The sequence below is a fragment of the Bos mutus genome, chromosome 1 (genome assembly GCF_027580195.1).
Source record: "Bos mutus isolate GX-2022 chromosome 1, NWIPB_WYAK_1.1, whole genome shotgun sequence".
Lineage (NCBI taxonomy): Eukaryota > Metazoa > Chordata > Mammalia > Artiodactyla > Bovidae > Bos > Bos mutus.
In genome coordinates, this window is record NC_091617.1 from 87072728 (window position 1) to 87094621 (window position 21894).

Below are 21894 nucleotides of genomic sequence, written 5' to 3' on the forward strand. Positions count from 1 at the left end.
AAAAACTAAGAGAATTCCAGAAAAAACATCTGCTTCTGCTTCACTGACTACACTAAAGCCTTTGTGTGGATCACAACAAACTGTGGAAAATTATTCAAGAGATGGGAATACCAGACACCTTGCCTACCTCCTGGGAAATCTGTATGCAGGTCAAGAAGCAACAGTTAGAAATGGACATGGAACAACAGACTGGTTCCAAATTGAGAAAGGAGTACGTCAAGGCTGTATATTGTTACCCTGCTTATTTAACTTATATGAGGAGTACATCATGCAAAAGGCTGGGCTGGATGAATCACAAGCTGGAATCAAGATTGCAGGGAGAAATATCGACAATTTCAGAAATACAAATGATACCACTCTAATGACAGAAAGAGAAGAGGAACTAAAGAGCCTCTTGATGAAAGTGAAATAAGAGAGTGAAAAAGCTGGCTTAAAACTCAACATTCAAAAAGCAAAAATCGTGGCATCTGGTCTCATCACTTCATGGGAAATAGATGGGGAAACAATGGAAAGAGTGACAAAGTTTCTTTTCTTGGGCTCCAAAATCACTGCAGGTGGTGACTGCAGCTATGAAATTAAAAGACACTTGCTCCTTGGAAGAAAAGCTGTGGAAAGCCTAGATAGCATATTAAAAAGTGGAGACATGTCTTTGCTGACAAAGGTCTGAATACTCAAAGATACGGTTTTTCTAGTAGTCATGTATGGATGTGAAGGTTGGACCATAAAGAAAGCTGAGTGCCAAAGAACTAATGCTTTTGAACTGTGGTGCTGGAGAAGACTCTTGAGAGTCCCTTGGATGGATAGCAAGGAGATCAAACCAGTCAATCCTAAAGGAAATCAGTCCTGAATATTCACTGGAAGGACTGATGCTGAAGCTGAAGCTCCAGTACTTTGGCCACCTGATGGGAAGAACTAACTTATTGGAAAAGACCCTGATACTGGGAAAGATTGAAGGTAGGAGGAGAAGGGGATGACAGAGGATGAGATGGTTGGATGGCATTACTGGCTCTTGGTTGGATGGCATCACCAGCTTGATGGACATGAGTTTGGATATGAGTCTGGAAGTTAGTGATGGAGAGAAGCCTGGCATGCTGCAGTCCATGGGGTTGCAGAGTTGGACACGACTAACTGACTGAACTGAACTGAACTGAGCTGCTTTTATGCTCCCAGATGTAGCCACTATACTAAATTGGTATTTTTGTCCCCCACCTCCCCTCCCACCACTTTTTTGTATTTTTGCTACATATATATCTTCCTACATAAAATGTAGTGGTTTCATATTTTAATGCTCACATTAAAGTGATTATGCCTACATATCTTCTTTTCCAATATGTTCTTTTTATTCAGGATTTTGTTATAAGAATCTTTTTTGTTGTCACACAGGGCCTAGTATTTGTATTTTAATCATAGTATAGTGTTACATTGTATAAACAGACTACAGTTTATCCATTATCCTGTAGTTGGACTCCTAAGTTGTTTCCACTTTTCAGTGGTTACAAACAGTCCTGTGAACAGTCCTCATAGGTCAGTTAGTCAGTTTGGTCAGACAGTCATGTCAAAGTGTCCTGTCTGACTTTTGGCAACCCCATGGACTGCAGCACACCAGGCTTCCCTGTTCATCACCAACTCCAGGAGCTTGCTCAAACTCATGTCCATCGAGTCTGTGATGCCACTGAATCATTTCATCCTCTTTCTCATCCTCTTTTTTCTCCTGCCGTCAGTCTTGCCCAGTATCAGGGTCTTTTCAAATGAGTCAGTTCTTCCCATCAGGTGGCCAAAGTATTGGAGCTTCAGCTTCAGCATCAGTCCTTCCAATGAATTTTCAGGACTGATTTCCTTTAGGATTGACTGGTTTGACCTTGCAGTCCAACGGACTCTCAAGAGTCTTCTCCAACACCACAGTTCAAAAGCATCAGTTCTTCAGCACTCAACTTTTTTTATGGTCCAACCTCCACATCCATACATAACTACTGGAAAAACCATAGCTTTGACTAGATGGACCTTTGTCGGTAAAGTAATGTCTCTACTTTTTAATATACTGTCTAGGTTGGTCATAGGTTTTCTTCTAAGGAGCAAGCATCTTTTAATTTCATGGCTACAGGCACCATCTGCAGTGATTTTGGAGCCCAAGAAAATAAATTCTGTCACTGTTTCCATTGTTTCCCCATCTATTTGCCATGACGTGATGGGACTGGATGCCATGACCTTTGATTTTTGAATGTTGAGTTTTAAGCCAACTTTTTCACTCTCCTCTTTCACTTTCATCAAGGGGCTCTTTAGTTCCTCATCACTTTCTGCCATATGACTAGTGTCATATGGTGCCACTGATGACAGGTTATTGCTATTTCTCCTTGCAGTCTTGATTCCAGCTTGTGCTTTATCCAGCCTGGCATTTCGTATGATGTACTTCTGATATAAGCAAGGTGGTCATATACAGCCTTGACGTACTCCTTTCTCAATTTGGAACCAGTCCTTGTTCCATGTCCAGTTCTAGCTATTGCTTCTTGACCTGCAGACAGATTTCCCAGGAGGCAGGTAAGGTGGTCTGGTATTCCCACCTCTTGAAGAATTTTCCACAGTTTGTTGTGATCCACACAGTCAAAGGCTTTAGTGTAGTCAGTGAAGCAGAAGTAGATGTTTTTCTGAAATTCTCTTGGTTTTTCTGTGATTTAGCAGATGTTGGCAATTTGATCCCTAGTTCCTCTGCCTTTTCTAAATCCAGCTAGAACATCTGGAAGTTCTCGATTCACATACTGTTGAAACCTAGCTTGGAGAATTTTGAGCATTGCTTTGCTAGCGTGTGAGATGAATGCAACTGTGTGGTAGTTTGAGCATTCTTTGGCATTGCTTTTCTTTGGGATTGGAATGAAAACTGACCTTTTCCAGTCCTGTGGTCACTGCTTAGTTTTCCAAATTTGCTGGCATATTGAGTGCAGCATTTTCACAGCATCATCTTTTAGGAGTTGAAATAGCTCAACTGAGATTCCATCACCTCCACTAGCTTTGTTTATAGCAATGCTTTCTAAGGCCCACTTGACTTCACATTCCCGGGTGTCTGGCTCTAGGTGAGCAATCACAGCATTGTGGTGATCTGGGTCATTCAGATATTTTTTAGTATAGATCTTCTGCATATTCTTGCCACTTCTTCTTAGTATCTTCTGCTTTTGTTAGCTCCATACCATTTCTGTCCTTTATTGTGCCCATGGAAAAAGCAAGAGAGTTCCAGAAAAACATCTATTTCTGCTTTATTGACTATGCCAAAGCCTTTGACTGTGTGGATCACAATAAACTGTGGAAAATTCTGAAAGAGATGGGAATACCAGACCACCTGATCTGCCTCTTGAGAAATTTGTATGCAGGTCAGGAAGCAACAGTTAGAACTGGACATGGAACAACAGACTGGTTCCAAATAGGAAAAGGAGTTGGTCAAGGCTGTGTATTGTCACCCTGTTTATTTAACTTATATGCAGAGTACATCATGAGAAACACTGGACTGGAAGAAACACAAGCTGGAATCAAGATAGCTGGGAGAAATATCAATAACCTCAGATATGCAGATGACACCACCCTTATGGCAGAAAGTGAAGAGGAACTAAAAAGCCTCTTGATGAAAGTGAAAGTGGAGAGTGAAAAAGTTGGCTTAAAGCTCAACATTCAGAAAACGAAGATCGTGGCATCTGGTCCCACCACTTCATGGGAAATAGATGGGGAAACAGTGGAAACAGTGTCAGACTTTATTTTTCTGGGCTCCAAAATCACTACAGATGGTGACTGCAGCCATGAAATTAAAAGACGCTTACTCCTTGGAAGGAAGGTTATGACCAACCTAGATAGCATATTCAAAAGCAGAGATATTACTTTGCCAACAAAGGTTCGTCTAGTCAAGGCTATGGTTTTTCAAGTGGTCATGTATGGATGTGAGAGTTGGACTGTGAAGAAGGCTGAGCGCCAAAGAATTGATGCTTTTGAACTGTGGTGTTGGAGAAGAGTCTTGAGAGTCCCTTGGCCTGCAAGGAGATCCAACCAGTCCATTCTGAAGGAGATCAGCCCTGGGATTTCTTTGGAAGGAATGATGCTGAAGCTGAAACTCTACTTTGGCCACCTCATGCGAAGAGTTGACTCATTGGAAAAGACTCTGATGCTGGGAGGGATTGGGGGCAGGAGGAGAAGAGGACGACAGAGGATGAGATGGCTGGATGGCATCACTGACTCGATGGATGTGAGTCTGAGTGAACTCTGGGAGTTGGTGATGGACAGGGAGGCCTGGTGTGCTGCGATTCATGGGGTCGCAAAGAGTCGGACACGACTGAGCGACTGATCTGATCTGATCTGATCTTGTATGAAATGTTCCCTTGGTATCTCTAATTTTCTTGAAGAAATCTCTACTCTTTCCCATTCTATTGTTGTCATGGGTAGATCCTTATATGTATGTTTTCTTGAAGAGATCTCTAGTTTTCTCCATTCTTTTTCCTCATATGTATGCTTTTGTTTGGAATACCTGTAAGTAAATATCCTAGGTTATAATGTATCTAATTAGACTCTTTTTTTGAAACACCTTGTTCTAGACTTCCATAATGCCACAGTTGTCTGGTTTCCATTTTACTTCATTAACCAGACATTCTCAATCTCTTTTTTCTGGACCCTCATTCTTTAGGCTCTTTTTTCTATCTTCCCATTTCTTATGATCTTTGTCAAATGCAATTCAGTCATGTAACTGCTGTGCTTAAAGTGCTTCAGAGCCCCCTGCTGCCTCTAAAGTCCAAGGTCTATATCATCGACAAAACCATACACAATTAGCTCCCTGTGTGTATCAGCTCCTACCTCTTTTCCAAAGGATCCTGGAGAGCATCTCAAGCAGACTGCCGTTTCCTTACACTGTTCCTCTGTTAACAGTTGTCTTTCCCTTCATTCCTTACCTGCCTAGTAAACTTGCTCATTTTAAAAGATAACTCCTAATGTCCCCCTTTCAGGGAAGCTTTCCCTGGTACTCTCAGGCAGAAGTAAGCCTTCCCTTCTCTTTGTTCTCTTAGCAGTTTGTTCCTTATTTGCACTCTAATAGTGATTTGTTCAGCCAACAAATATATAGTGATTGCCTGCTATGTGTTAGAAATTGTTCTAGAAATTGGGGCTAGAACAGTACACAAGATGGACAAGGTCCTTATTTTCAAGGAGTCTACATTCCAGAGGGTAGGAAAAAGAAAAAAATAAGCAAACAAACATTATTTCAGTTATAAATGGTACTATGATGAAATAAAACCAGACGGTGTGGTAATGTGATTCAGCATGTGTGTGTTGGGTGGGGGAAGTGTTGTTCGATGGGGGTGACACCTCAGATTGAGTAAGATGCTATTTGATGTTGTTTGAACTGAGACTTGAAAGGTAAGAAGGAGCCAGCCATGTAGAGATTGGAAAGAACATTTTAAGCAGAAAGAATGGCAAGTGCAGTGAGTGGCCTTAGAGTCGATGTGTTTGGCATGTTTTAAGTGTATGTGTTTGGTTGTCAGGCAGGAACATAATGAGGAGGCGGGCAGGGAGCTGTGTGAAATCAAATCTGAGAAGTAGACAGGGCCAGATCAAAAAGGGCTTACAGGAAAGATTCGCTGATTATATTTTAAGTGTAGTAGGAGGCCATTGGAAAATGTTAAGTGAGACAGTGACCTATCAGTTTGGCTGGTATGAGAATACTAGGAGGATGAGAGGGACACCAGAGACCATTAGGGGTTGTTGCCTACTGCAAGCGAAAAGAGTTGGTGGCTTGGAATACTGTGGTATTTCAGTGTCCATGGAAAGAAATGGAGTAACTTAGAATATATTTTAGAGGTAGGCTGATAGGACTTGCTGATGGATTGAATGTGTTGGTTTTAAGGAGGGATGGAATCAAGGAAAGGACTCCTTGGCTTTTCTTGAGTAACTAGGTGGCGAGTAATGTCATTTACTGACATGTGGATGAATGGTGGTGGCGGCAGTGATGAGATCGTTCTGTGGTGGGGAGGGAATTAAAATTTATGTTTTAGATATTTTAAGTTGGATATATTTTCCCTGGTGGCTCAGAGGTTAAAGTGTCTGCCTCCAGTGCGGGAGGCCCCAGGTTCGATCCCTGGGTCAGGAAGATCCCCTGGAGAAGGAAATGGTAACCCATTCCAGTATTGTTGTCTGGAGAATCCCATGGATGGAGAAGCCTGGTAGGCTACAGTCCACGGGGTCACAAAGAGTCGGACACGACTGAGCGACTTCATTTACTTACTTACGTACTTAAGTTGGATGTGCCTCTTAGGTGGCTTTCCCATGTGGCACAGTGGTAAAGAATCTGCCTGCCAGTGCAGGAGATACAAGAGATATGGGTTCAATCCATGGGTCAGGAAGATCCCCTGGAGGAGGAAACGGCAACCCAGTTCAGTATTATTGCCTGGAAAATCCCATGGACAGAAGAGCCTGGCGGGCTACAGTCCATGGGGTCACAGAGTCGGACACAGGTCAGCACAGCACACACACACACACATGCCTCTTAAGGCTGCAATGTATGGACAGCAAGGAGGCAGTTGGCTATATGGCTCTGAAGGTCAGGGATTGTCTTAGTCTGTCTTAGGCTCAAACAACAAACATCTATTTCTCACAGTTGCAGAGGCTGGAAGTCTGAGATCAGGGATCTAGCATGGGTGGGTTCTGAGGTGCTCTTCCAGATTGCAGACAGCCAGTTTCTCCTAAATCCTTACATGGTGGAAAGCGAGCAAGGGAGCTCTCTAATATCTTCTTTTAAAGGCAGTAATTAGACTCTACCCTTGTGACCTCATTACCTCCCAAAGGTCCCACCTCCAACTACCATCCCATTGGGAGTTGATTTCAAAATAGGAATTTTGGAGGGACATAAGCCATCAGTCTATAACAGGAATAGTGATAGGTATTTTCAGGAATTGCGAACTTACTGATTGTATTTTAAAGCTATGAGACTGAGTAAAATAACCTAGGGTTTGTGTATGGATGGAGAGAAAAGAGGGCTGAGGGTAGTGCATTGGATACTGCAGCCTTCGGAGAATGAGAGGCTGGGAGGTAAGAGGGAGTCATAGAAGATGATAGAAGGAAGGAGTATCAATACTATCGTGCTTCTTAGAGTTACAGTATAATAAAGGCACAGATGTGATCACTGGATTTGACTCCCTGGAAGTCACTGTGATAATGGTAAGAGCACCTTTATGGCATTTCAGGGGCCATAAGGTGGAATTTCACTCATTCCTTTAACTACTTACATATTTGTCTCCTCCTCTAGACCATATGCTAGCTAGTCCTTTTTATTTCTAGGGTTCAGCATATATAGTAGATGGTATATAAATATTTGCCTACATGTTTTGTTTTTACAGTGCAGTTTAAAGAATAATATACAGTTTAACCCTTATTTAGGATGCTTTTGGACTGCCCCTTCCCACCAGTTTTTATCAGCTCAGCCATAAGCTTGAGAATGATAAATTAAAGGAAACGTGATGAGAGAGGCAAATCCATTTTAATAGAGGTTCACAGTGTATCCTGAAGCCATCATGCTGTATGAAAAAGGGTCTTGCTTTGGATTTAGAAGGCTAGCCTCACGCTGCAACCCCACTGCTAGGCCTCGTGAAGGTGTTGGAAGCAAGTTCTCTATGCTGCCTGGATTGCAGTGTCTCAACTGTCATATATGAATAACATTAACAGATTCCTCTTTCAGGATTTTTGTGAGTGGCAAATGAGCTAATGCCCAGGAGAGTTCTTTGTAAGTAAAAAGATACTCTGTAAATTCTATTTTTGTAAAAGTAATTGGATTATCCATTTCATTACTGACTTCTAAAGTAGATTAGATCAGAGTGTCATAAAATTCATATTTAGGCAGTGGTGTATGAATGGCAACAAGTTGGGAGAGGACACAGATCACTAGAAAATGGTTGTTTTCCTGAAATATATAGGAAATTAATGTCTTTTGACTTTGTTCGCTTATCTCTCCCAGATAAATTTAATCATTCTGTTACAGTCAGAGTAGAGTCTTCTACTTTAAGATGTAATAAGCAAGTCTACCTACTATTTACCCCACTGTTGCATATCTCTGAAAGAATAACATGTATTTTTTTCTTTTTTAGTAAATATGTTAAATCAATTTGATACATCTTCCTCGCAGTAATTACTCATTTCATTTTACTTCTAGGGTAAAAATCATGGTAAGAAACTTCGAAATTACTATGCAGCCAATAGCTGTCCTCCTCCTGCCAGAATGAGCAATGCAGTGGAACCTGTGGCTGCTCCAGCTGTTTCAGTCCCTCCGCAGGTAAGACTGGAGTGTCGGGGTGGGAGCTGTCCTGTGCACAGGTGGTCATGGATGAAGTTTGTCATCTGTGTGTCCATCAAGGTACAGCTGAGCCAGTACTCCTAAAACGCCCTTCTTGGTGCTTTTAGCTCATTGATAACTGGATTTAATGCAAAAATTCATGAATCTGAAGACTTCTCATTGGATTTTGTTATGGTTCATGAAGTGATGAAACAAAATTATTTCATGAGGCTTTCTGTATGCATATTTGAAAATTCTAGGTTAAATGGTCCTGAATGTCTACATAAAGCTCTGAATGAAAAGAAAGATTTTTAAACATTTATCTCGATTGTGATCAATCCTACTGACTTTATTTTTTTTTTTAAGATTTTTTTTTTAATGTGGACCGTTTTTTAAAGTTTTTATTGAACTTGTTGCAATATTGCTTCTGTTTTATGAATTTTTTTGGCTATGAGGCATGTCAGATCTTAGCTTCCCAACCAGGGATCAAGCTTGTGCTTCCTATATTGGAAGGCAAAGTCTTAACCACTGGACCACCAGAAAAGTCCCCCCATTGACTTTATATATGCCTTCCAGCAAGATCAGTTTCTTGAAGCTGCCCCTTTCTTCTGTACAGAGAGCCTGTATACACTCTTCCTGGACTTTGGTATCATGACCCACACTTGAGAGCCAAGTTCCATTTACTCTTTGGGAGACAGGTGTTTGAGGCAAGATATTCCTGTATTTTAGTACTTTCTGCAATATGGATTCTAATCTATCTTTGAAGTATTATTTTTTTTATAGGTCATAAATGTGTGTGCTCAGTGCTCAGTCTTTCAATTGTATCTGAGTCTTTGAGACCTCATGGATTATAGCCCACCAGGCCCCTCTGTCTATGGCATTTTCCAGGCAAGAGTACTGGAATGGGTTGCCATTTCCTTCTCCAGGGGATCTTCCCAACCCAGGGATTGAACCCATTGAACCCTGGATTGGCAGGCAGGTTCTTTACCACTGAGCCATCAGGGAAGCCCCTTAGGTCATAAATAATAATAATAATTAATAATCACTTTGATGCCAGGTACTCTGCTAAGCACTTTTCAGATAGTACTTCATTCAGCCCCGGGACGAGAGTGAGATGAGGGATGTACTTGACTTAGGCACAGAATTCAAGAGGGAGCTAAAATACTCAGTTATCAAGATAAATAATATATTTTTAAAATGCAAAATTAATGTGAAAAAGTCAGTAGTGAACAAAATGGCAAAAACTTAAAGATAGGATAAGTGTTATTGATTTTCCTTTTGCCTTAGGCTGCAATATGGTTTGGCATGACACTGTTGCTGATCCTGTCTTTATTTAAAATTTTAATATTTTGTTTCTCATTGATTTTGTTGGCTGTATGGCAGTTTTTTGATTTGTGAAAATATTCCACTAAGTATTTTTTCATCCTGATTGCTAAGTTTTCTAATGCTTCCTTATATTGGGTGCCCATGGCTCCTTCCTTGCCTCCTTCTTGGCCTTAACTTCATTTAATGCTTGCAACAACTCAGAGGTATTGACTTATTTCTCAATGTGTGCTCCATGGGCCAGCAGCATCGGTCTCACTTGGAGGTTTATTATAAGCCCAGGGAAGCCAGATAACTTGTTTGTGGTGGTACAAATTTTGTAAAGTGGGGCAATGATTTTTCTTGACCTTATACCTCTACTCCTAAACACCATGGTATAATTTTACTTTTCTGATTGTCAGTCCTTATGATGTGGATAGCAGTATCCACTGTTCTATCCTCCTGAATTTGTGCGGTAAATGAGATATGTTAAAAACAGAATCAGAGGACAGCAGAATACGCAGAGAGATCTTCAGGCTGAGGAGTTTTCCCAGTGCCAGTTCTTGAAGGCTGCTCGAGAATTGGATGGCTCCTTCCTGTTAGAGACTGTTTTCAGCTGGTTCCACCCCTCTGGGCAAACAACCATGGGCTTTTTTCATAGCACAAATCTTTATGATTTTTGAACACAGTTATCCTGTCCCCAGAAAATCTTCTCTTCCAGGTGAAACAATGCTGTTTGCTTCAGCTGGTCCTGATATGACACACTTTCCAGATTCTTTATTGCATATTTGATTCTTTAGCCAAAATCTAGTTTGGCGTGTTTTGTTAACCCAGCAGTAGTTAACTGAGTGCATACTATTTTCCAGGGATTGTGTTAGGTTTCCCTTAACTGTTTCCCAGCCTGAATACAGTTGTCTGGACCTGCTGGTTATTTCCCCCAAATTATACTGTATCTGTGGGTTTCCCTGATGACTCAGATGGTAAAGAATCTGCCTGCAAAGCAGGAGACCAGGGTTTGATCCCTGGGTCAGGAAGATCCCCTGGAAAAGGGAACAGTACCCACTCCAGTATTCTTGCCTGGAGAATTCCGTCAATAGAGGAGCCTGGCAAACTACAGTCCGTAGAGTCCCAAAGAATTGGACACAACTGAGCAACACACACACACACACACTCTCTCTCTCTCTGTCTCTCTGTCTCTCTCTCTCTCTGTATGTGTTAGCTGCTCAGTCGGGTCTGACTCTTTGCAACCCCAGGGACTGTAGCCCGCCAGGCTCCTCTGTCCATGAAATTCTCCAGGCAAGAATACTGGAGTGGGTTGCCAGTTCCTGCTCCTACACATACTATATCTGTAGCTAATTTATAGACTCTGAGGATAGAGGTTTAGTTTTTATACATATCTGTGTGTCACTTTTGTATTAGGTTGCAAGCCCTATAAATAGTAGGCATTTAGTACATGCTTGTTAATGGATTCTGGGAAGACTTTTTCTCTCTGGTAATGTGAGTTTAGACCTTACCTGTGCTGCCCTAAATCTTCCTTGCTGGGTTTTTAAACTTCTTTTCTGAAATTTCTTCAATGAAAATAGCAATGAGGCATTCATCAGCTTGGTACACAGGTGATTGTAATGCAAAACCACAATTAAGTGTCTCCCAGTCTTTTCCTCTTTCTTTCTGAAACGAACAATTTCCTGTCCTTATAAAGCTGAGTGCTTATGGTCATGCCATAACGGGTTATTTTTCAGCTCTTAGAAGGAAGGAACTTTGAGAAGAGAACAGAGTCCACACTTTAAAACCTTGTTTGTTGTGTCTTTGCTGTCAGATGGGCTCCTTTAAGCCTGGAGGCAGAGTGATCCTGGCCACAGAAAACGATTACTGTAAGCTCTGTGATGCCTCCTTCAGTTCTCCGGCTGTGGCCCAGGCTCACTATCAAGGCAAGAATCATGCCAAGAGGCTGCGGCTGGCGGAAGCTCAGAGTAACTCATTCTCGTAGGTATTGCCGTTTTCTCTTAGGCCAGAGTGTTATGTGAGACTCACTGTCTCTAGAGAAAAAGAGTTGAAAGGGAGCCTTGTTTAGAAGTCTCACTCTTTTAAAATGTCTCTTCTCCAGAGACTCCTCAGAGGTCGGTCAACGGCGGACCCGAAAAGAAGGGAATGAATATAAGATGATGCCTAATAGGAGAAATATGTATGCAGTACAGAATAATTCAGGTATTCTGTGGCTTTTCACATGCCTTGGCTATGTTTTTGCAAATGGTGTCCACTATTTTTATTTCCTTTAGTGGTAATAGATAGCCCTGAGAATTTGGGATTAGCTTTCGTTTTGTGGAATAGGTCTAGTGGCTTTTCAAGCTGGTGTTTATTTCAGGTCTTATTTATTTATTTCCTATTTAGTGTATTATTTATTTTGATTTTATTTAATTTTTTTTACATCAAGAATATGACTTTATTTCGAAGAACCAAGAATAAGAAATGAGTTAAATGGAAAGGTGATACATCCTTGGGTTCTAAGACCCAAAATGCAACTTTTAAAAAAGTTGAAGTATACTTCAATTTACAAGAATTTCACATAACCGAGTCTGTGTTTTAAAGTGTCTTATCGTAGTGCCTTTATGTTACTTATGGTATTTGCCAGCTGAGATATTTAAATGTAGTATAAAAACGAAATATTTGGTTTCAGGCTGCACCACATTAAATCCTCAGTTATTAGGGAAAATAAAAATGGTAGCAGTGGTGTTTAACCAGGGGAGTGACTCAGATTATCTGGGGAATTTTTTATAAAATACACATAGTTGAACCATGACTTAGAGATTTTCAGTCAGTAAATTTAGAGTGGGACTCAGACGTGTGTGTGTTTTGCAAATGCTTCCTCAGTGATTGATACATACTTTTAGTTCACAATTACTAGTTGATAGGAATATTTTCTGCATTTTCTGATCATCTTCAGTAGGGAGAGTAGTCCTTCATCCTTTCCCTACCCCAGCCTCCAGTGCACACACATATGAGCAGAGGTCAATCATGTAAACAGTAAAACAAACAACAAATTGATTGGAAAGGCAAAAGAAGCATAGAAAAAGGGGACATATAGAACACAATGTAATAAGTCTCATGAAAGTCTGAAACATTTATCATTGTTGCAATAATGTAAACTTAAAGTTCCAGTGAAAAGAAAATTGTAAGATTAGATAGAAAATATTCAGTTGAAATGAAGGAAGCCAGAATAGCTGTCTTAGCATTAGATTAAAAAAAAAAAGAAAACAAAAACCTTTAGGACAGAAGGCCATTTAGACTTATGTTCTTGGATCAGAGTACAAGTAAATGAGATGTCAATAATATTAAAAACACAACATTTTTATGTATTTGGAAGTTTTAAAACATTTCTAAATAACTCTCTCACCAAAGAAAAAATCATACTGGTGATTGAACATTCTTAGAATCAAATTGTAATAAAAATGTATCAAAATTTGTAGCATGTAGTCTAAGTAACATTTTGAGAAAAGCCTTAAATGTTTATTATTATAGTAGGAAAGCAGAAAAGTATTGAGCTAATGGTCCAACTTAAGTCAGTTATATAAAAAAAGAAAATAAAATTATCAATAATTCCATCAACATTTTTGTGTATATTACTTCTGTTAAAATGGACATGTGATCATATTTTGTGATATTCTTGTTCAGTGTAATGGCATATTATAATCAAATATTGTAATTACAGAGTTTTCTATAGCATTGTTTTTAGTGACTGTTTAGTTTTTCATTACATTCATTACTATGATTTTTTTGAATTTAAATTTATTTATTTTAATTGGAGGCTAATTACTTTACAATATTGTATTGGTTTTGCCATACATCAACGTGAATCTTCCACGGGTGTACACGTGTTCCCCATCCTGAATCCCCTCCCACCTCCCTCCCCATACCATCCCTCTGGGTCATCCCAGTGCACCAGCCCCAAGCATCCAGTATCATGCATCGAACCTGGACTGGCGATTCGTTTCTTATATGATATACATATTATACATGAGTTGTATGTTTGGATCTTTCCTTAATCCTTACCCTCCCCCAAAAAACTTTTATAAACTCTAGTTAAATAAATGTCCTCATTGATAAATCTCTATGCAAAAATTATCAACATTTTCTTAGTGAAATTCTTAGAAGTAGAATTTTTGGATTAAAGTATTAGCATAATGATATAACTTTTGATATAATGCTTAGAAATGAAAGTATTTCTAAAATTATATTCACTTTTTAAAGACATTGCCATTTAGAGTTTGGGTTTGCTCCACAGTAACATTTCTGACAATAGTTGGAAGAGTCATTTTAGCTTTTTAGACTGAACCTGTATAAAATTGTAATTTAAAAAAACCTGTTAACTTCCCATTTTTTTCAAACTAGGAATCTGTGAATTTTATACTTTGAGGTTAGAATTACAAATTACAGTGGTAATTGGTCAGACCATCATTCGCTTAGTGAGTATTTTGAAGTGAATATATTACTTTTGTCTCTTTGTTTCAGCAGGTCCTTACTTCAATCCCCGCTCTCGGCAGAGAATTCCACGTGATCTGGCCATGTGTGTTACTCCAAGCGGCCAGTTTTACTGCTCCATGTGTAATGTCGGGGCTGGCGAAGAGGTGGAATTCCGGCAGCATTTAGAGAGCAAGCAACATAAAAGCAAGGTGTCTGAACAGCGGTACAGGAATGAGATGGAGAATCTGGGCTACGTATAGGGATTGTCATATTCAGATAGAGCAGCTTGTCCTGCCTGTTGCTCGCCTTATGTCAACATGCCCTGCTTTGTGGTTCTTTTGATATGAGTACATTCCTCTGCTTAATGTTTATACATATAACCTGCAGTGGTACCATAAGGTGTCAGAATTGGGGAAGGAAGAGAATGTGCTTAAGTCATGATGCTTTTTCAGGTCAGTTGTGTTGAGCTGCTTTAACCCTGTGACCTACCTACCCCATGAGACATACCTTTTTATCTTGACCAAGTTCTGGTCAACTAGTAGCCTGACCACATAGAGCTTTAACTATTTAAAAACTTCATATTCTTTTACAGTGTTAGTGTTATGTATTGTTAAATAATTTTATCGAGTTTTTGCTTCAGATCACAGTAAAAGCAGGTAAGCAAAGATTTTAGTTTCCTAAGGTTTCTTTGGAACTACCATCTCAACTCAATGAATTGTCAGTAGGATATACTATGGAAACTGCATTAGAATCTTGCCCAGAACAGTGTTTTCTGTTTATCATGTCCCTTCCTTATTGAAATGCAGGTTCTCGTGGATTCAGACACTTCTAATGTGTTTGTGTACTTCCAGATAGCGAAACTTGATTTTCAGTTGTGAATTTCGCACATTTAAATTCACCTTCTTTTCTCCTCTTTTTTTCTCCCCCAGTTGAATTAGCTTATCCAATTAGCTCATTTTCATGTCCCAGAACGGTGTTGTAGGTTTTCCAAGCCCCATATTTGAATATCCAATAAGTTTAGGATAGATGTGATTTTTTTAAATATATTTTTTTCAGCTGGTGTTGGGAAATGAAATGTATTTGATTTTTCAACTTAGAGTTACTTCATGATGATAACATGCACTTATGTGATGGTCTCAACCGTAAGTTCAGAACCCTTGATATTTGTTTTGATAGACTTTTTAGATAGACAGATCCTTAAATTATACTCACATTCTTCATTGTCTTGCTAATTTGTAGACTGTCCTGAAAAATATCACTACTTTACTATTTCCAAGAAAGAAAAGAATTTTTTTAAAACAGTTAATCAAATTTTAGTAGCATTTCCAATAGAAAAATACCTGAACTTTGGCATTATTCTTTATAATTCAGCTTCTTTGAAGATATAGATTAATAAAAATATAGATTACTTTCATATCTGATAATTAGAACAGTATTATTATTTTTGCTTTTTGTTTTTAAAATGAGAAGCTCTAGTATTTTGTCTAGATTAACCAATGGAGGATTCTATGAACTTTCACTAACTGTATTTTACTTATTTACTATATTTACATGGATAAGATGGGTGCTCATCCATACTCCTTTTGAAAGGCCATGTTCATAGAAGTTTATATTGAGCAATATCTTTGCACTCTGGTAAATTCACTTTTGATTGCTTATATTACTAATTAAAAATAAAACTCCTATTTTTCCTTAAAAATTCTATCGGCAAAAAGATAAGGATAAGGAAAATTATGATCATCATTCCATTCCTTTAGTACTGCTGAACAATTTTTGAATTATCTAGACCCATATTTAAAATTAAGTTTTGTGATACTGGTACACTGGTACACTCTCTGGTACACTCTCAAGTTACCCTTCTGTTGAAGTCATGGTTTTTTAATTCTAAAAGTAGAATTACTTAGAAGTTTTATTTTCTCCCAGGAGCAGAAGAATGAAATAATGTTCTGTTGAAGTTCTATCGAGACCTGTGTATCAGTATAATAACACTTTTTGCAGTAAGCTATGAAGTATAATTGATTATTTTAGAGCAATTTAGAGCTTCTCTTATTGATTAGTAGGTTACTCATTTTGCTGCTAAGTGTAATTTTTTGGTAGATTTTAATATGACAGTGCTGGCCACATGGTTCTACGATTATTTAAAAATTCTTTTTTCCCCTCTCTGTGTGTGACTACATATATGTATACACATGTATATGTATGTGTGTGTATATATGTATGTAGTTATATAAGTACACACACATATATAAATCTATGTATGTATAGTTTTATGTGATTCCATAGAGAAGATTTCATTGAATCCTTAGATAACAGTAAAAGATTGTGGATAAGAATTTACATTTTATACAAGTGGCATTCATCCACTTTCAGTTTTTTCTTTGCAGATAAAATTAATGGAATGATCTTCTCTACTGTCCCCACTTAACAATTTCGTTTTATATATGTAATAGCAGTGGACTTAAGGCCTTGGTGTTTTTCCTGGCCTTGCATATTCAGGTTTCTAGTCTCTCAGTGCTCTTAATGGATGTTATGAATGCATAAACGCATTTTCTTTTAAAGAAAAAAGTTAGATTTATAGTGTTATTTCTTACTTGTTCTATTTCTTTGCACTAAACAAGACTGATGTTTGCTTTATATGACACCTTAGAAACCATATTGCCTACAATAGCTGGGTTTGCTCCTTACTTTCCAAACTCTAGCAGTTGATAAATAACTTCCATGTTTATAAAGGTTACATACACATCCAAAAAAAGAATCACAAATCTCTCTGACAGTGGGTTGTGTTTTGGGCTTGTTACCTTGCAACATTCTCCTTATTCCATAGGTGAAACAGATGGTGACAGAGGTGTCAGAAAGGAAATGCATAGGTAAATACACCTCTGCATGCTACAGTTTCTCATGCTCATGCATTCCTTATGGACAGTGTTGTTTTTTTCCTGTCAAAGAAGGCTGTTAGTACTGCACTCAGTGGTATGTGATCTCTGTCAGTTTCGTTTAGTAAAATCAGGTCCTGCTCTGTAATATCCTTTAGAATTTGCACCCTGTGCTCCCCAGGAATCACATTAATATCTTTTTACGTACTGTATACAAGGATGGACAGAGGCCTAACCGATGGAAAACCTGTAGTCAAATAAGTAGATTCTAGTTCTAGATCTACAAGAAGAACGCAGAGCATCAAAGTCTCTTCTCTGTGAATATCTTCATGTACTTTGTCATTCAGAAATCAATGCTGAAAATAACAATTAGAAACTCTTCTAAAATATCGAGGGCAAGAAGATGTAAAGGAAAAATTTTGGTGTTCCGATTAAAAGATTAGATTGCTTATGTCTTCGAAGTGTTTTTTCAAAAATACTCAGTTACAGAGCTGAGTGTGCCATGTGATCCTTCCAACTCCACAATGAACAGAAAATGTTTTGTTGGTTTTGTCTTTGTATGTCCTGTATTATAACTTGTAAATATGTGCATGTTGTTTATGACGTGTGTCTATTTGTCTCTTATTGCACTGAAATCTGCAAGGTGAATAACTGTCCTATACCATTTGCAAAAACTTCCTCCAACTCTTCCTCACTGTTGCCCCTTCTCCTTAGTTGATAAACTTAGAAAACCATTTAGAATTTTTTGAAACCCTGAGATTGAATGAAAAATCAATCATGGCTGTCTGAGATCATCTCCATGTCCCTCTAACTTCAACAGCTGAAAGGAAAGCATGAGATCTTCCACCGTATTTTATAGAGCTGTTCTACAATACTGGTGTGCTTGCTTGTATCTATACTTTGAACTAGGATTAAAGATACATATATATACACATGTATGTGTATATACATATATATTGTGTATCTGATTAAATCTTCATATGTAGATAGACTCGAAGGATTAATGGTGGTTTTAATGATTCCCTCACTCCTGAATCAGCGGGGACTATGAACAACGACAGTTGGAGGACTGTTCAGTGACCCATGTAAAACGAGTCTCGCTTGTGTCAGGGGAGACATGTAACTGTTCTGCATAATGCCCTCTACAGAGAGGCCTAAGAGTGATGGATTTGGAACCTAATCTGTTTTGTTTCCTCAGTGTCAGAACACAGGCTGGAAGGACCTTTTAAAAACTTGGTAGGGCATATACGAAAGACAACAGAGCTACTTTAGAAGTAGAGAAATGTTTTGTCAGTATAGGTAAAAGTTTAATGCAGGCTTTTGAACAGATACTTTAAAAAGATTCCATCTTGCTGGCTTTTCTTTTTTCAACCAGCCAAATCACCATTTAGATGTTTCATGCATCATAAAGGATGTCTTGTTGCTTTAATTTTTTTGGTGGTGGACCCCTGTCATTGTGAGCTATCACTGTCAGTCTTACTAAATGGACAAATAGCTGTGTAAATAGCTTCTCATACGACATTTCTACTCATAGCTGTTTGACTTTGTCTTGCCGCTATGAATGGGAGGATCATTTATCAACTCCCCTTCTGGGTAGCTACCAAAAAAATACTGGCTTATGGTCCCATGTGACCCTGTCTTTGTTAAGCCCAGATTATGAGTGCCTTTAGCAAGTTTTAGCATTTCACAGAAAGAAAAGATGATAGAATTATTGCCATTAGTCACAATGCATAAAATAGGAGCTTGGAATAACAAAGCTTTGTGTGAATTCTATGTTTTACATCTTTTTTTTTTATTCATGCAATCTCAATTTGATATTGAGTAAAACTATGTGATAATTAATCAGGAACCATACATCCTGAAAATGAATCCAGTTGTCCAAGGCTGGCAACGGTCATTGATTTTTTTTTTTTCCACTTTGATCTGCATTGTATTTATATGTAGTGATTGATAGTGTGATGGATTGGGAAGAGCTTGATATTGATGTTTGGAAAAACTTTATTTCAGTGTCATTTTCAAATACTGTCTTATCTAATACTGTAGAGAGGATAGAATTATGTATTTGCACATGAACTGAAGACTGTCATGCATAATACTTATTCATTGTGCTGTTATGGTTCATCTCTACATTTAAAACAGGTATCTTCACAAATCAGGTTCAAGATGTTTTAAAGTAAAATTTTCCTTACTTCAATGAATTTAAAATTCTAAATTGCCTGTACTCTTTGAGTCTCTAAAATGCACTGCTAAATTAATTTTACTGCAGAAATACTAACATTTTTCTTGACAGTTTATTATGAGAAATTTTAAATGTACCTTAAACTTAATGAATTTTACAGTATATTAGCACTAGATTCTACTATTAACATTTTCCAGTACTTATATTACCATATATTTGTCTGTCCCTCTGTTTATCCGTTGAACAATGGAGTTTTAAAAATATATACATTTTAGTGTAAATTTCAGATACTTGCCTAAACAATTCAGCATAGGCATAATTAGTTATAGTTTAATATCTGTTTACATATTAACATCTTTTAACAAGCAGTGTATGAAGTTGATAACCTGAGCCAGTTAACATATGTCTTTTTCTCCTGTGGACTTTAGCCTTCTTGTTTCTGTTTTTGTATATGCTTAGAGTGAGGGAAGACAACTCCTTTTCAAACTGAAGTTTTTTGGTGTTGGTCATTTTAATGCTTAATTGTCATACATTTTAAAGCTTCGTGTTAAGAATTTTTTCTTTATCCCTCTTTTTTGATGTATGTTTGCTCAACTATGCAGCTTCTTTAGAAAACTGTAAATTACTGGTTGGGGTTTATTAAATCAGCTTATACCTCATTTCAATCTGCGGCTGCGTTTTTCTCCTGGTATCATTTCTCGCTTTACTACTTTCACCTGTTCTACCAGAGAATAGAGCGGCATAAAGGGTCAGCCCCACAGACGATTAGCTGTTTAAAACAACTCTAGAAGAACAGATGGAGTAGTTTAGAAAGTTGAAACCATTCGTTTATCTAAAGCCTTTGAATTCCCTGAGAATTGTAACTGCCCATGCTTTCTCTTAGCCATAATTAGCAGGATTAAAAATGATTGTACTGTACAATGAGTTGTTGAAATTGTAAGCCTTAGTAACCATCTTTAGCTTTACTCTAGTACTGTTTAGGAAAAAATTATTGACATATGCCTTTATTTTTATGCCAATTATTTTGTGGACAAAATCAGAAGAATTTAAGTGACTTGTTGCAGATTATGAAGATTCAGTGGGTAAGTCAGAACTGAAATTTTGATATCCTGGATTCATATTCTTGTGCTCTTTGATAAAATTCATGGCTTTCAAAATAAACACTCCCTTTAGGGCGCTTAAAATGAAACTATGTATTTTTACTAATTAGACTTTCATTTTTTTGGACATTTTACAGTTCTTTGAACTTAAAAGATTTTTCCATGGTCATAGTTTCTCATTAAGTCAATGCAACTGCTAAAAATCTCACTTTGCTGTTAAATACTAATAATACAGGTTTTATCAGATTTCCTTTCACATTTACATAACCTTCATGATTCACTCATAACTCTTTCTGTGTAAGTGCTTAAGTGACCCCCTCACTAGTGAAAATAAATGTTCTATATCACTGATTATATGTATATTCTCTATATGATATATTTTTTTAAGGAAAAGAAACCCCATGTGTCCGGATGAACAATATTATCCTAGTGCAAAGCACATATAAAGTGGCTTGTTCTATTCTGAAAATCTGGCATTTACAGGAACAAAACTTTTAGAGTGGCTGGTCATTGTTTTACCTTCTTTTGGTACTTGAGCATCTTTCTGTGGTTTTGTAAATGTGTGTCATTTTGTAAGAATTTCTTGTTGATTCTGTGTTAATTGGTGTCCACCTTGTGATATCCTCAGCTGACCATAGTAATTTAGTCTGGGTATGGGGTGTCTGCTTTGAAATGCCTTACTAGAGTGTGGCAGACTCTGCTCTAAAGCATTCCGTGTGTCTGCTAAGACAATAAGTTGCCTCTCTCTGATGTATGCTCTAGATCCAGAAGCAAAACTAATTTTGCTTTCACTGTTAATGTTGCATTTTAGCTCATTGTTTTAAATTAGAGAATAAAATCGTGGAGCCAAGGGAAACTTTATAACCCTTCATTTAATGGCATGGCAAACTTTTAAAATTGCTTTTACTGTTTCCCTAGAATGATGTTTCTGATAAAGGATATAGCTGAAAAATGCCTGCCAGAACTGTATGAAATTGGGTTTGTTTCCTACAATTTCCCCTAAATGTCATACAGGGATTTAACATCTGTGTATGCTGTTGGGGCTTTGTGCCAGTCATCACTTTGGAAATCTGTGTTCTGAGGCTACATAAATGACAAAAATGTCTTGGGATTGAAGCCAATCAACTGTGAACTGTGAAATTGAAATTGCTCTTTTGGTTTTATTTTCTTAAGCATATTGCATAGAGAATCCTGAAAGTTATTTAAAATTTACACTGCTTCTGTTGATAGCTCATTTTGGCTGTGTATCCTCATTTATGTACTGATTTCTGATAAAGGCTTGACGTTATTATAGCAGTCATTTTGTGTTCAACTTAATAAAAGAGTTTCTGAGTCTTGTCTGCAAATCATTTGGTTGTGAGTTGGGGATCAAAGAAAGAAGGTGCATCGTCAGCACTGAGGTGCTGAGGTGTTATTTTTGATGCAGATGGTTGATGGCTGAGGATTCACCTTTTATCCATCTGCATGTAATTTGCCACCTGCTTCTAGAACTCATGGGGCTTCCGCAGTGGCTCTGTGGTAAAGGGTATGCCTCCAATGCAAGAGACTTGCAGGAGATGCTGTTTGATCCCTGGGTTGGGAAGATTCCCTGGAGAAGGAAGTGTCAGTCCACTCCAGTATTCTTGCCTGAGAAATCCCATGGACAGGAGTCTGGTGGGCTACGGTCTATGGGGTCGCAAAAAGTCAGCAGACATGACT

General features: G+C 38.1%; 1 protein-coding gene and 1 non-coding gene across 4 annotated transcripts in view; both read left to right on the forward strand.

Annotated features, from left to right (window-relative positions):
• Positions 1-21542, forward strand: part of ZMAT3 (zinc finger matrin-type 3) — a 38901-nt gene extending 17359 nt beyond the window's left edge. For 2 of the 3 annotated variants that reach the window (XM_070372988.1, XM_070372989.1), the window contains exons 3-6: positions 8165-8284; positions 11403-11569; positions 11691-11791; positions 14093-21542. In XM_070372988.1, the coding sequence (XP_070229089.1) occupies positions 8165-8284; positions 11403-11569; positions 11691-11791; positions 14093-14304 (600 nt within the window). In that variant the 3' untranslated portion in view covers positions 14305-21542. The remainder of the gene's footprint in view (positions 1-8164; positions 8285-11402; positions 11570-11690; positions 11792-14092) is intronic. The other variant, XM_005892495.2, reaches the window with a different exon arrangement.
• TRNAW-CCA (transfer RNA tryptophan (anticodon CCA)) lies at positions 6037-6110 on the forward strand. Its single transcript has one exon. It is a non-coding gene; the product is annotated as a tRNA-Trp (tRNA).
• Positions 21543-21894: the final 352 nt, after the last annotated feature.